Source organism: Meleagris gallopavo, chromosome Z, assembly GCF_905368555.1.
Source record: "Meleagris gallopavo chromosome Z, MGAL_WU_HG_1.1, whole genome shotgun sequence".
NCBI classification, from domain to species: Eukaryota; Metazoa; Chordata; class Aves; order Galliformes; family Phasianidae; genus Meleagris; species Meleagris gallopavo.
In genome coordinates, this window is record NC_139435.1 from 58,669,823 (window position 1) to 58,685,423 (window position 15,601).

General features: G+C 40.7%; 1 protein-coding gene across 2 annotated transcripts; it reads left to right on the forward strand.

Moving 5' to 3' along the window:
• The first annotated feature begins 4,618 nt into the window (after positions 1-4,618).
• MACIR (macrophage immunometabolism regulator) lies at positions 4,619-14,894 on the forward strand. Of its 2 annotated transcripts, XM_085213526.1 has the most exons (3): positions 4,651-4,759; positions 10,173-10,683; positions 12,465-14,894. In XM_085213526.1, the coding sequence occupies exon 3, from the start codon at positions 12,486-12,488 to the stop codon at positions 13,107-13,109; it is 624 nt and encodes a 207-aa protein (XP_085069652.1). In that variant the 5' UTR covers positions 4,651-4,759; positions 10,173-10,683; positions 12,465-12,485; the 3' UTR covers positions 13,110-14,894. The 2 variants fall into 2 exon arrangements, with proteins under 2 accessions (XP_085069653.1, XP_085069652.1); XM_085213527.1 differs by lacking the exon at positions 10,173-10,683 and having other exon boundaries at positions 4,619-4,759.
• Positions 14,895-15,601: the final 707 nt, after the last annotated feature.

Below are 15,601 nucleotides of genomic sequence, written 5' to 3' on the forward strand. Positions count from 1 at the left end.
GCATACACCTAAAGAGAAAACTGAAGTCCTTTCTGGATGGTCAATCTGAAGAAACTGAGAGGCGGTGTAAGAAGCAAAGGCTATTAGTAGGTATTTATCCTTCTTTTGTTATTCAAATAATGGCTTTCACTTAGCTTGTTGACACATTTCACTATTGAAATCACTTGACACTTTTCAGTATTTTCACATAGAAATTAGCTCCCACACTTATCCCCACGAAATTCAAATGAGTTGTCTGCTCTGAAATATAAAAGCTAAGGTAATGACAAAACAATCCAGTCTGTATTTCTGTGGAAAAGAGATGCCTAATTTTAAAATAAAACTAAGTTAGATTACATTAAAATAAATTTTAAATGAAGAAATAAACCCCAGAATACTCTGGGGATTATTACTCTGGACCATATACTGTAATACCTCCATTTGCACTATGACTCATCATTTTTAAATCTAACAGTGCCGCAATCTAATGTAATACAATTCCATTAAGGGTAGCAAAGAGTTGGTATGCCAGGTCTGACATTCCCTACAAATTAGCATGGGAGAGATCTAGCTAAGTCCTCAAACGATGTGCAGGTCTGTCTCTGATGAGTCATTCTTCCTTCAATGAACAAGTTGAAGAATGACAGAATATGAGAGCCTTGCAAATGATCAGTACTTCAGAGACAAATTCTATATTTGCTGCTCAAGCTGTAGAAGAATCTCGGAGAGGTCAGTGTGTGTGTGTTGTGTGTGCTGCAGCTTTCATGTGGGCATGAATGATGCTGGAAGCCAGAACATGGGCAGAATCAAAGACAATAATAAAACTCTGGGAGCACAATTGAAGAATGAAACTCATGGCCAAGTTATCGTCTCTTCAGTTTTCCAGCGGAAGAAGAGAGGGAAGCCAGAAACAGACGCACAATGCCCATCAGTTCCTGGCTATGTGGACAGTGCCCATGCACTGTTTTGGTTTTTATGACAGTGGGACTTTCAATGAAGGTTATAATCTATTAAAGAGGGATGGGATCCACCTACCTAGAAGAAGCAGGGCAATCTTTGGCAACAGGCTGGCTAATCTAGTGTGGGTGGCTTTCAACTGAAGGCCTTGGAGGAGTGAAGTCAAAAATGGCAATGTTCATGCCATTGCAATAGACTGGGGAATGAGCCAGGCCAACCGGAACAGTGACATGCTCCTTAGCTGCTTTCCTTGAGCCAGAAGGCCAGCTGCCTCAAGAGTGGGTATATTTACAGGGAATCCTTGTGCATCCCTCTAGGAATACCTGCATCCTCAGCTCCCTTTTATTCTCTAAAGTGCCTATACCAGTGCGTGGAGCATGGGGAATAAACAGGAAGAGCTAGTGCTAGTGCAGTTGCAAGGCCATGATCTCACTGTAATCATGGAGGCATGGTGGGATATCTTATACAACTGGAATGCTTTCATGGATGGCTACAGCTGTTGCAGGAAAGGCAAGCTAAGCAAGGCATGGCAGTGGAGTTGCTCTGCATTTGAAAGAGCAATTTGAATTTATTAATCTCTGCCTAGATGTGAATGAGGAACGAATTGAGAGCTTATGAATGAGAATTAAGGGACAGGTTAATATGGGTGACACCGCTGAGGGTGTTCACTACAGGCTGCCTGACCAGGAGGAGGAAGTTGATGAGGCCTCCTGAGGTAGCTGGAAGAAGCCTCATGATCACAGGCACTTGTTCTCGGGGAATTCAATTTTATATTTGTTATATTTGTTGGAAAAGCACACATAGACCAGGAGGTTCCTGCAAAGCATTATGATGACTCTCTGATCCAAGTGGTGAAGGAACCAATGAGGAGAGATGTGCTGCTACTTTCACTTAAAAGATCCGGATTATTTGAACCCAATGCATATTGTGTACAAAACATTGTTTTGTTGTACAATAAATGTCAGGTTATACTGTGAGATTTCATTCTGTATCTTTACATTACATGGTGGCGGAAGTTTTTTGTGTAAAGTTGGTGACCTGTAACCAAAGATTTTTTTTTTAGCTCGTAGCCTGAAGAAGCTAGCTGAAGCCCAGCTAGAACACTGTTAGCAAGTACTTTCTGCTGCCTTCTCCTATATATATGTGCCTTCTATGCATGCTAAATGCATCATTTCTCCCAAACTGCTCCAAATCTTTTCCCTTTCACAGTTGAGCTTTAAATGCTATTGTGTAGATAGAATACAGTGCACCTTTTCACGTTGGCTGGGTGTAATAATTTCTTTGAGATATTCTGAATCAGAGTGGGTAGTGACTGAACATCTGCAAAACATATAAAACTCTAAAAACACACCCTATTTCAAGAACTTTCCAGTGCTTACCTCCTCCATCTGGACATGAAGAAATAAACTCAGACTTGCACAAGTAGCCAAGATTCCTACTGAAGTCAGCTTAATTGTGCAAAAAGGAAATTTGTCTCAGAAAGCAAATTAAGGAATACTTTTCATGCTCTTTGAAAATCATTTTTAACTTGGTATTTAAGAAATAAATACCAAGTTAAGACACTTCAAATTCTAAATAAATTGTTGCTGTAGTTACATTTAACTTAGCCAAATATCCCTTTAAGATTTGTTAAAAAAGATGGAGATTTAGGCGTCGTATGGCAAACTTTGCTAAGTTATATTACAATTACTTATCACAGAATTACAGAAGACGTATTTTTAATTTCTAATATAAAAATACTCCAGATTGTAATGCTTTTTTCTTCATTATAAACGTAACTCTACTATTTCAACTGTACCCTCTCAGAATTGTTTTTCTCTTTTCCTTCCCCCTCTCCCCAGAATAAAAATATTTTGTATTTTATCTTGGATGTCCTTATGGATTACCAGCAAAATCCAGATTTTCAGAATAAAGGCTACAATCCCCAGTCAGGAGAAAGAAAGTGAACATATTAAAAATGCTTGCTCTATTAAGCACAGGAATTTAATTCACATGCACTAAAACATACACAAAGTATTATCCTTTTGAATTTTTTAAAAAATGTTCTTTTAACTGATTGTCTTTCCATTCTTGTGGTGTAGTAGCTTCATTAGTGCTCAAATCACCGTCGCAGTTCCCACCGTGCAAGCCCAAAACACAAAAAAGCAGAGAGAAAAACGATAAAACTCCTCTAAGGATAATAAATCAGGAAGAAATCACAGATAATAAAAGAAACTGAGCACTTTCTCTGTGCATTTCACTTTTAATATTATGATTGTTTTTTAAATTCAGTTATACTGTTGAGCTAATTCACTGTCATCAGTACAGGAACCCACTGGTGTGCAAAGTCATCATAAAATTTAGGTATTTACTGATTTACTCAGAGTACCAAGATGCAGAAAATGGTTTGTTATAGTCTGTGATTTTTTGCTGCCTTGAAGCAGCACTAAAAAGTTTTAAGCAGTTTGTAAGTAAAGAAAACAAATACCAAGCACATCAGTGTACCTTTGTTCAGCATGTAAAACCTTGGGTGGTTTTAAGAGCACTGCAAAAATACGGTGAAAAACAGTTATCAGTCTTGGGAAAACCTGAGCTTGCTGTGCTGCGTGAAAAAGGATTAAAAGGACTATAATTGAAATTCCTTACAAAACTGTTGTTTTTTTCTCCCTGTGTTGAGCAGTTCGAGCTAAAACTTGCAAGAAGCAAACATCAGGTGCATCTCAGTGCATACTGGTTGGTGAAGCAGGTGAGCGTCTCATGTTGGTTCCTTCCTCAGCAATGCAAGGCCATGTAAGGCCACCACAACTGAGATGGTTTCAGCTTGACCACAGGGATCATAAGAAGACAGGAGCATGGTCTTTCTGCAGAGGACTTCTGTGCACTTCCAAGAAGGGTAGCAGACATTAGCTGTGTATTGAAAAGCATGTCTTTGGAGAGATTTTAGGAACAAAAGCTGGCTCAGCTCCATCCCATTGCGATTAGAAATACCTGTGACCCAGTTGCATGGTTCAGCTCCCAAGAAAAATAGAAATAATCACTATGAAGTTAATATTTTCTGTTCCCTTTGTTTTTTCTTACTTGAAGAATCCAAGTTAGGCAATAACTACGAAGTTAGGTGGAGTACCGCATCTTAACCTGGTCCTGTATGTACCAAACAGAGTAGGGAAACGATGAAACTGGTTGTTGGCAAAACCACTGATAGAAGTTTGTATCTAGTCAGCAACCACATTTTATGGATGTGGAAATACCGCAGTGGTTTGTAGGCTGAGATTAGCAATGCTTCAGTCCACTGCTGCCAGGAGGTGATTACTTGGCTCCTTGTCATGGCTATATGCACAGTGAAAATATATCTGTAAAAAAACAAAAACAAAAACAAAAATAAAAATAAAAAAAGCTGTAATAAAGTTTTATTAATCTGAAGAAGACTCAGGGGAGGTCTCATTGCTCTCTACAACTCAGTGAGAGGAGGTTGTGGGGAGGAGGGGTCGGCCTCTTCTCCCGTGTAACTAGCGATAGGATGAGAGGGAACGGCCTTACGTTGTGCCAGGGAAGGTTCAGGTTGGGTAATAGGACAAAAACATTTCCTGAAGATCGCCGCACCTCCACTACTGCTCCGCACACCCGGCGGCCCCGGGCCCGGAGGAGCGGTGCGGTAAGGGACAAGGCGGGACGGGATGCGGCCGCTAGATGGCGGCCTGCCCACCGACAGCACGCCCCGCCCCCAGAGAGCCGAGCGGGGCGGGGCCGCTCCGGGACGAGCAAGGGAAGAGCCCGGCCGCTCCCTCCGCCATCCGCCGCCTCTTTCGCTGCTGCTCTGCGCCGAGCCCGCCGCCCTGGAGTGCAGGTAGGAGGCGGGATAGGCTCGGCGTCCGCGCCTCCCGCGGCGGGCGGCGGAGTCCTGGCGGGAGAGACGGAGGGGCTGCGGCGGCCGGCACTGCAGGCGCTGCAGGCGGGGGTCCGGCTGAGCTCGCCTGGGTCCGGCTGCGGCGCTCCCGGGGGTTGTGCTGAGCTGGAAGCCGCCGGGAGGGCGTCCCCGGGCCACTCGCGCGGGAGGCGGGCTCGGCCCCGCGGATCCGGGCGGAAGACGAGGGCTGTCTTCCGCGCCTTCGAGCGGGAGCCCGGGACGTGCCTGCGGGGATCGGCCGCGTGCGGCGGCGGGAGCGGGAGGGCGCCTGGCGCTCCGTGCCGGTGTTCGCCGGGAACTCTGCAGCCCGGTACCGCGCTGTGCCTGTGCGAGAACAACCGTGATCCTCCCCGGCTGCCCCTTGCGGCCGGCGGCGGTCCCCGCGCTGCTTTGTGCGCCTTTTTGCAGGTGGCACCTCGTCACCGGGCAATGCTCCGCGCAGTCCCGAGTGCTCCACAGGTCTGCAGAGGTGCTCGTTTCCGTAGGGGATTTAGGCGGTGTAAAAAGGAGTGCGTGCGTGTGTACCTATTGCACGGAAAGCAGCGAATGATGTGCAGGGCATGCTGCTGTGAGCGTGTCCTTGCTCGCCTCTGTGTCTCTTCATCAGGCCTGTGCGCCCCGCCGCGCATTGATGCTTCCCGTGGGAACGGGTCGGTGCAGCGGCTCGGCGGGAGCGGCGCAGCCGTGCTGGGAGCGGGGCGCCGATGCACCCCGAGGGCCGCCCCAGGGCGGAGGCTGTGCTGTGCGCTGCGCTGATCCCTCTGACAGCCTTCCCTCCCGTCCCCGTCCTGAAAGCTTCTCTTCCCGCTGCCCTGCTGCTGTTTTTGTTGGTTGGTTGGTTGGTTTTTTGTTTTTTTTTCCCCCTTCCTCGAAGAAGGGCTCTTATTAGAATAATACAGATGGAGGAGGGAGTTTCTCCCGCTGACTTTGAAATGGAGGGAAGGGAGGCAGGGGTGGTGTGTCCGTTGAAGTTCTTGCATAATAGTACCTACATCGTAGCCATTTATAATACCTCCCCCCTTACCCCCCATTTGACCAGCCTTACTCCTCAGGCCTGGCTACCAGTCTTGCATAATCGTGTGATAATGTGCAAGTGCATTAGGGTAAAGTCAAACAAACCCAGCATTCTTGGTCAAAGTTTTCAGTTGGCAGTTGTTGTAGTAAAGTGAAATGCACTGTACTTAGGTATGCCGTTGGACATTTGTTAATGTTCACCCCCTATTTGTATTACACTTACACAAACATGTGTTTAGCCAGCATTAACTGTGGGAAGGAGCATGTAAGAAGGAAGGAGAGAAAAAAACTTTAAAGCCATTGCATTTAGGAAGCTTAGAAACTGGCCTTTATGCAGTATGGATGATATAAGCGAATGAGATGTACCTTTTCAGCAAATACCTAAACATCTGGTGCAGATTACATCACCTTGAGACAGAGAGCTACCCATCTGAAGTGCTCCAGTTAAACGAGAAATCCAGCAAAGTAAATCACGTGAATTAAATATAGTATCTTCCCCAGTAACTTTGAGAGTGTGTCTTGTTGTTAACTAGTGTCTTTGTATTGCCGTTCCTGATCAAAGCTGAATATAGAACTGTTCTTGTTTAAGCTGATGTTTTCAAAATGTTATCTCTGGAGCTGTGTTTTCAGCTGTGGAAACAGCACACTGCTTAACACCTGTTTTGTGTCAGATGTAGGAGCAGTGGGCACCGTCATTACTGTTCGTGTTTTCTTTTTCTAAAAGTAAAAAAGTGCTTACTCAATGAAATCTGCAATTTCATGGGATAGTTTTTTAAATTATCCCATCTTTTTCTTTTCAGTATTGAAAAGGGAGTCTTTTTTTTTTTTTGACAAGTTGAGCTGTGTTGTGTGGTAGATTTTTTTTTCTGAAGTCAACTAACCTAAAACTTGTGAAAAGACAACTTTTGAAAATGACTTATTTTGGTTACTAAGGTGGAAAGCAAAGATGTGAAAACACTAGATGCAATCATAAAGAATACTTGTTTTTTGGCTGTAACTAACTAAAGAACACAATGTTTTGTGTCGGGAACTTTGTGTGTCATACTTCTCAGCCTTTTGATAAGCAGTAGTAGCAAATAGCTGCTCTGTGTTGGCTAGGTGGACTGAGGAGGTGTACTCTAACTTGAAAGAAAGGGGCCCTGCTTATTTAGAGAGCTGTACATATTCCAGAAAAGGTACCCTCTCAAATGCTTCTCTCTCTTGTTGCTTGGCAAAGAGATACTAAATGGCCGCCTTTCCTACCATCTTCTTTTACTCTTTCTGCTTACTAAGCCTCCTTATACAAAATTCATCAGCCTGGACCTGCTGTTGAAATTTTTCCTGTCTCTGCTGGGCATAATGGCACGCTGTGGTGCTGACCTGGTCTGCTGGCTGCCTGTCAGCCAGAGGAGCTCATTGCTGGGTCTGTTGCTGTAGTTTTTCAGCACTTCACTTGTGGCCCTCTCCATTCTGACGAATTATTTCTGGATCAGACTTGCTTTCTGTTTAAAGCCAAAATAGTAATAAGAGTTAACAAATTAGTTAACTCATTCTTGCTTCTTGCAGTAGGAATGTTACTGGAAATTTGATGTGTGCTTTTTTTTTCTTTTTTTTTTCTTCTTTTTCTTTTGGAAAACAGCAATCTTTGTTCTACACAAACTATGTGGTACAAGAGATGTGTTGTTGCCCCATACTTGGGATTGCTGAAGATCTTAATCCTTCACCTGCTCTTGGTCACAGTAACTTTACCATAGAAATGATCTGTGGAATGGAACACCTCTCCTACAAGGGCAGACTGAGAGAGGCTGGAGAAGAGGAGGCTGCAAGGTGACCCGATAGTAGCTTTTCAGTATCTGAAGGGGAACTGCAGGAAAGAAGGGGACAGACTCTGCAGCAGGGTCTGCGTGGACAGAAGAAGAAATGGCTTCAAGCTCAGGAAGCATAGATTTAGTTTAGACATAAGGAAAAAATCTTTTATGGTGAGGCACTGGCACAGGTTGCCCAGTGTTGTGGTGGGTGCCCCATCCCTGGGGACTTTCAGGGTGAGCCTGGATAAGGCCCTGGGCAAACCTTATCTAGCTGTGATGTCCCCGGTCATTGCAGGGGAGTTGGACTGGATGGCCCTCAAAGGACCCTTCCACCTCCCAAGGATTCTATGATTCTGTAGTTGTCATTTTAACTTGTTACTGAGAGCTGTTAATCACCTGATTCTTACATTATGAAATGCAAGAGTTTAACATTACTTCCAGCTACTTTTTCTTTGGCTTGGCTTAGTTTAGCATTTGTCTTACGGAACAGAAAGTGTTGAGGAGTGTTTACAGTTCACCAGTACCTGTCTTGAGCTTGTCCTGTGCCTTTTTTTCTGTTTTCCTATCTCTACAAACACAGTGTTGGTCTGTAAGATACAGTGTTTTCACTAAATACTTAGTGTTTTAATCACAGATTGGAAATAATTACTTCCAGAAACTTTTACTCTGCAAGTATGTAATTCCATCAGTGTGTCCGTCAGTGACAGCAGTACAAGATGATATTTCAGGGTTTAGACACTGCATGCATGTGATTTTATTTTATTTTATTTTTTTTGGACTGTTATGGCAAAGGTGTAGACCTGATTTTTCCCCTTCACAAACAGCGAAGGTTAAAATGTCATAAAAAGGTGTGACTTCACAGATACTGGGTGGCATTACTTTCTGTGTTCTTTCCTAATGTCTTATGGGCATATATCTTAAGTGCATTGTGTGTATTAAGTAATAGAATCACAGAGGATGGGAAACATGAGAACTGGTACTGCTTGAGTTAGTGTCTCTGCCTGATATGTTTGATGCTTGTACTCAACTGGGACGTGCTACATCTATTGCCACTTTCCCTTCTTCCACGTACAGATTAAGAGAATTTTCTCAGTGAGAAAGATCTAGGTGGTTCTTAACAAACAGTACCTCTGCAGGCTTCTCATCCAGAGAAAAAGAAGAAGAAAAAAGAAGGATTAAAAACAAACAAACAAACAAAAAAACAACAGCAGTACTCAGGCAGGAATCTAAGGCTCATCTAAATAAACAACAGCAAATAAAATGCATCTACAAGGCATATGCTAAATTACTTCACTTCCTAATAGATAAATAACAGTGGAAATGTGCCAATTTACAGAGAACCAGTTTGTTTTCTGAGAGCAGCTTATTTTGGTGGTTTTGAAATAACACAGGTTGTGTATATAGCTTAGGACTGTCAGGGGAAGCTCTGCTTCATCTTTCTTTGTCTTTAGATACTGAATAATTAAAGGTGATTTATTTTTAAGACACTTACCTTCTCTTTGAGGAGGAGACAAATATAAGTAACATATTTAACAGAAAAAAAAAAAATCATGATTAGAGGGGGGAAAAAGGCAAAAAATATTATTTGGTGCAGTGAGAGCGTATGGCTGGAGATCATTTTAGGGCTCTAATCCAAGACAACAAACAATTTAGTGTGTGTATATCAGTGTGATGTTAATGCATAATACACGTCTGGTTTTTTATTTGCTACATGTCAGTCCTTGAGTGGCATTTGATAGTTCTGAATACTTCACAGAAGTTTAGACGGGTATATATGTAAAAAGCAGAGGCTTGTTATTTTGTTGGTTTTTGGCTCTCAAATATCTATCCCAAGCATGCTAATGCATTCATTGAGGTAATAAAATTATTTCTAATAGTTAACATTTCATTTATATTCATAATTCTCTTTCTTTGTGGTTTAGCCAGCCTTGTCAGTATTTAGCTGGATTTGGCCAGATTTCTTTATATGCAAAGCCTGGTTTGTAATTTAAAGGTAATTGTTATAATCTTGCAAAAATCTCATTGAAGTAAAGTGCATCTTGGAACCACTTTTAGTGTGTATTGATCAAGCGAGTCCTCTAGTTTGCTGTTACCTTCAGTAATTTCCTGTACTTCTTAAAGCAGCAAAGTGAAGCAGCAGCAAAGAAAAGTAAATGCCGTCTTGTTTATCTTCTCCTTGTATTGATTCTATAATGAATGTTTAATTATAAATTATCTTGAATTGGCAATCCCTGTGAAGCAAGAAGTCAGGGGATCTGTGATCTGAAGAATTAATCTTTTTGAACTAAAGTGCTGTTTTTCTTCAGTACTATAGTTGATGCTGATAATTACTGACAAGGTTACACTATTACTCAGCAACAAACCTAGTAGTAGTCATCTGATTTACAGAACTGTGGAGGTAGCTTAAAAATTCAGTCTAGAAGTGTTAAATGTATTCGTAGGTACTGTTATCTATATTCACAGATACTGTGAAGCTATCAGATGACTTTTTTTTATAGAAGTCTTAAGTAATGCCACTCTATCTTTTTTTTTTTTTTTTTTTTTTTTACCAGATAAGGAAACAAAGCATATTGAAGCCATATGGCAGCTTGAGTCAGTCACATTAAATCTTGGGAGAGAACAGCTGAACACATGAGTTTTGGACCTCTGCCTGTGGAGCTGGCCAGTCATTCCTCGCACCAACGAGCCATGCTGTTCCCTTAAGCTTCTGATGTTTATGGCACCAAATCCTGCAATTTGGCTTCTGATGCTACTGTTGTGTTCAAATGTCTGTCGGATTTCTGTTTCATGCACCACAGTGCAGACATGGAAGTTCTGCAACTTCAGACTAAGCACTAGGCTGGAGCTTGCTCACTTGAATGCCTTTTTCTCCTCTGATTTTCCTCTCATACTGTTTTTGGACAGTTGAAGGGTCGTTATTCTTTCTTCTTTCCTGCTTCTAGATGTTCTTTGAAGTTGATTGCTTTCTGTTACGCACCCATTTTTCAGGTTGAAGTAAATTAATTTTAAAAGCTGTACTTAGAAGAGAGATTTCCAGTTCTCAAGGCTTTTTTTTTAAACTCAGTAAGTGCTCAGAGACGCCCTTTCTTCACTCTCTTTCCTTAGAGCATGAATTATTTATTGATTTACTTGATTGCTGCTGTTTACATGTGTCTAGATAATTATTTGGTTCTAAACCTGCTGTGATAATTCTATTTATTCATCTGAGATTAAGCTGCACTTTTTCTAGCATTGTTTATACTTTTAAACAGAACATTTTGAGGTTTTAGGGGGTTGTTGTTTGAAGTTGAGGGCTGTTAGCACAGTTTCTGAACTGCAGGGTAAAAATCAGGAATTAAAAGATCAGGAAGAGTTAAATATTTGTTTCTCAGCTAAAGCATATGGTAGCCAAAAGTTTCAGTGCAAGATTCTTCTATGCTATGCTTACAGTAATCTTGGAATTTTCCTGACTGTAGCTTCCTGGCTCAAAATCTTACCACGTTAGTGTCTTACTGGCAGGTGCTGTGCTACAGAGACACAACAATCTCTCTGTAGTACAAGTTTGTCAGTGGCAAAACAAAATCCTCTTTAGCAAAACGATGGTGATTGGTTTTGCTGCACATTTATTAGAATGAGGACTGGAGCAGCAATGTTGATTTGAGATTAAGTGAGGAGGTAGAGGTAGGAGCATTACCTATTCTGTTCCCTTCCAATTCTTGAGTTGAAACAAGATAGGCTTAAATTTTTCAAATGGATGGATATTTGTTTTTTTTTTTTATTTGCAAGTTAAATCTGCACACATTTTTCTTTCGTATGTTAAGATTGAGAATCATCTTGAATGAGATTTTTTTAGGGTGTCTGGGGGGGGAGGGGGGAAGAAAAAGTGACCTTTCTATTTTCTGCAGTAGCTGTGACGTGAGGATTGTGTAAGTGATACTTGGAATAAATGATATTGAAAATAATTGATTTCTCTGTGCCTGAACGTCCACTGGCATATATTTGCTGTGATATCGACCTTATCTTTTTATGTTAGAGGTGATGCTGACGTGTAGCAGAAAGTTGTTGTGTTCAAAAGACACCAAATTGTGTTTTAGGAATAGCTGTGGGGGAAGGCAGAGAGCAAAATATTTATTTCCAAAACAAATAGGAAAAAAATGTAGCACAGAAATCAGAACATAGGTTATTTGTGAGATGCTTATCTTACACTGCTTAGTGATCAGCAGAATACTATTTCTACTGTTAAAAATAGATTAGATTAAATAATGTATTTTCATTGGATTAACTGTGATGGTTTTTGGGAGGGAGAGACTTCCTGAGAGCCTATAAAGAGACTGTTGAACAGTCAGGATACAGCTCTTTCAGTGAAACATGAACTGTTCCCACCACATCTGCAGTACGTGCTCTGTGGTCATGCCCTAGATTGTAGCTATTAGACAGAAGTTTTCGAAAACTGTGTTTTCTGACATTATTGTCAATGGAAAAAATGTGCAGCTGAATACGGGAGAAACTACCGTGGGTATGGTAATGGTTGGCCTGAATAGAGGGAATATAAGGGATCAAATGGAACTAAAAAGAGAAATGGAGTGGAAAGATGCTTGTTTATTGAACAGTAATAATCAGAAATGTTTTGAACACATTGTCAGGAAAATGTTTCGCGTATCTGCTATTAAAAACCACTTGAAATCATTTTAGAAGGCAGATGTCAGTAATTGCTTTGTTAGGAGACCCCACAGCTCATAAGACACTGAACAGACAAGTATTGGTGCTGACTTCTGGCTGATAGAAAATCCTATTTCTACAATCCTCTCTCAGCCTGTCGTATTGTATAAAGGCTCCATTTCTGAACGAGCTCTGTTTTATTTTAGGAGAATAGCATTGTGTCCAAAATGGAAGTTGACATCAACGGAGAGTCCAGAAGTGCCATATCCACGCTCCCAGTGCCCCTGGCAGAGGTGAGTGCTGCAGGCCGAACGGAAGCTGAGAAGCCACGGTGCTCCAGTACCCCCTGCTCACCCATGCGACGGACGGTTTCGGGGTATCAGATCCTCCACATGGATTCTAACTACCTGGTTGGCTTCACGACTGGAGAGGAGCTGCTAAAACTCGCCCAGAAATGTACAGGAAATGAAGAGAGTAAAGGGGAATCTGGGCCTAACTTGTGCTCCAAACAGCTTGATTCAGGACTTGCACGCTCCTCCCGTTTGTACAAAGCTAGAAGTAGGTATTATCAGCCATATGAGATTCCAGCAGTAAATGGAAGGAGGAGGAGGCGGATGCCCAGCTCAGGGGATAAATGCACTAAGGCTTTACCGTATGAACCCTACAAGGCACTTCATGGTCCCCTGCCTCTTTGCCTTTTAAAAGGTAAAAGGGCTCACTCAAAATCTCTGGACTACCTCAATTTAGACAAAATGAGTATTAAGGAACCTGCTGACACAGAAGTGCTACAATACCAGCTCCAACACCTTACTCTTAGAGGGGACCGTATGTTTGCGAGAAATAACACATGAGCTATCTTCTTAAATGTAGAACCAATTTCTGATTGTTTATCTGTTGCTGCAAAAATCCGCTATTGTACTGTGTACATGACTGTCCACACCGTAGATGGTTTTATCAGCTAAATGTTATCAGAAATTTTATTTGAATGAAATCTAAACAATGCAATGTGTTAGAAATACTTGGAAGGGTAAACCTTTCCCGAAAAAGCAGCTTCTAATGCAAACTTGACTGCAACTAGGGGATATTTCTTTGGACACCTTTTAACAACAAAAATTCTGAAATTTTAAAAACGCTTTTGTTTTTTTTTGGGGTTTGGGATTTTTTTTTGTACAGTTAGATATAGTATCTACAGTAATTTAACACTGAAAAATCAGTGATGTCTGCTTGGTTGTTGCTAGTTTTGGCTTGATGTTAGAAACTGCTCTTGGATAAGTACTCAAATTTGGGGGTCTTTTGTCTGTAGTTTTTGTTCCTGCATTCTACAGTAGAATATATGTATGAGTTCGTTGTTTGTTTTTTTTTTTTAACATAATTGAAAGAAATGTGAGCTTGGCTGAACTCAATCATTTGATATTTAAGCAGTCTAGAAATTGTCTCACACTGCTGATGAAGGGGAAATTCACTCATAAATGCAGGGGCAAATATGGGGGTTGGAACTAAAAGATCTTTGGATTCCTTCCTGTTCCTGCCGTTCTATGAAAATAAACTTTAGTTCATTTGCTACTTTAATCAAACTAAATTTTTTCTGCCTCTGCATGAAGCTAACTGCTTTGCCTCCTCTGTTCTACAGAATTTTTCAGGATGCATATTTGAATACTATAAAAATCTTTTGGGGAATCAAGGTTTTTTGTTAATGGGATTTTTTACACTGTCTCAACACCTAAACAAGAATTCACTTTAGATTCTAAGAAATACACCAGAATGTCTACATCAGTATGTCAGTGTTCTAATTCTAATTCATTATGTCTGTAACATATATATTAATAGAAGATATCAAATAACTTTGTCATTGCTTTGGAAATTTAGTTGATTTGAAGAACTGAACTCTTCTACAGGGATTTGTAAGACAGATTTTTTTCTGATGGAGTGCAAGTGAAGTATTCCTATGTTAGCCTTGAAGAGATGATCCTGGATTATTGAGGGTAGATTGAATACACTGGCTTACTTGGTTGCTTAAGAAATTTTTATCCAAACGTGACATCAAAAGCAGTTTTGACAGCTGTATTCTTAGATGTATTTAAAACGCTTTAGTAACTTATGTTGGAAAAATGAAAAATAGTTATTAGACCTTTTTTTAGGTGCAATCTCTTACTGAATCGATGTGTGACTTGGATTTAGTTGATTACCTACGTAGAAGTTAAGATAACATTGTTTTGAAACATAACTTATTTGATCAGTTGTTTCTGGTACAATGCAGGTTTTTTTTCTTTACTTTTGTTTGTTCAGAGTGAATAAGAAGCACTGGTTGGCTCGTGCTGTGTAAGGTGGAGAGTTCATACTAATCCAGTAGTTATTCCACAGCTGTAAATGAAGGCAGCCAGGCTGTCTGTGTTTTTACTGGCCTGGGTTTGTTAACTGATGTGTATGTTTAAGTTAACTACACTTCTGTAAATCTAATGTATTGAATAATTACCTGGAAAGTAAACTTTTCCTATATAGTCTTTAGTTTGAAAAACATTATGGTCAGATGCCAAAGAAGTTGGGGATATTGCTTAAGGAATAAACACCACTATTTATTGAAATACCGTATGAAACTGTATTTCTGGCTGAAAAAAATAAAAAGGATGCTAAATATCTATTGTTGTGGAGTCTTTTGCTATGAGGAAGAATGAGGACATCTAGAAAAAGTACAACTGTGGCCAAGAAATCATTTGAAAACATAACTCTAAAGCAGGAATCTGGATTTATGTGACATTAATGCTTAGGACTATGTTATTTCGGAAAATAGGACATGCCATTATGTAAGTTGTGTGCATGATTCTTAATGTGGACCGGTGCTACATTCATAGAAGGGCTGGAGGCTGGTCTGTTTTGCCGAGTTCAAACATGAAAAATGTGCTGGGGGTTTATCTGTCTTACTTGCCGCAGTGCTTGCACAAGATAATATTATTTGCAGATCTCACAGAGTATTACCACTTAAGATTCTGAAGTTTTGATTTGTAACATTCTCGATCAGAACTGCTAAATCTTTAAGGAGTGCCCGTTTTCTGTATTCTAAAGAAGAACAGTCTCTGCCAAATGAAGAGTTTTGATTTTATTCTTGCTGTTTATATTATCTTCCATTAGTTTATTAAAATCTAAGATGAGATGAGTCTTCTGGCTGCTAATATGAGCAATATGAATGGCTCTTCAAAGTGCGATTTGTCAGGAACAAAGCTCTCACTATTTTTATAATTAATAAAAGAATCGAATCATTGTTTTGTTCTTTTTTGTTGTTGGCATAATGTACCTTCCAGAGGATCAGATAGCTGAAGGTAGAAACTATACAAGATATTAACACAAA

Bases quoted from the DNA above. Each gene is read 5' to 3' on its own strand.
- MACIR (XM_085213527.1), top strand. From the start codon at position 12,486: ATGGAAGTTGACATCAACGGAGAGTCCAGAAGTGCCATATCCACGCTC.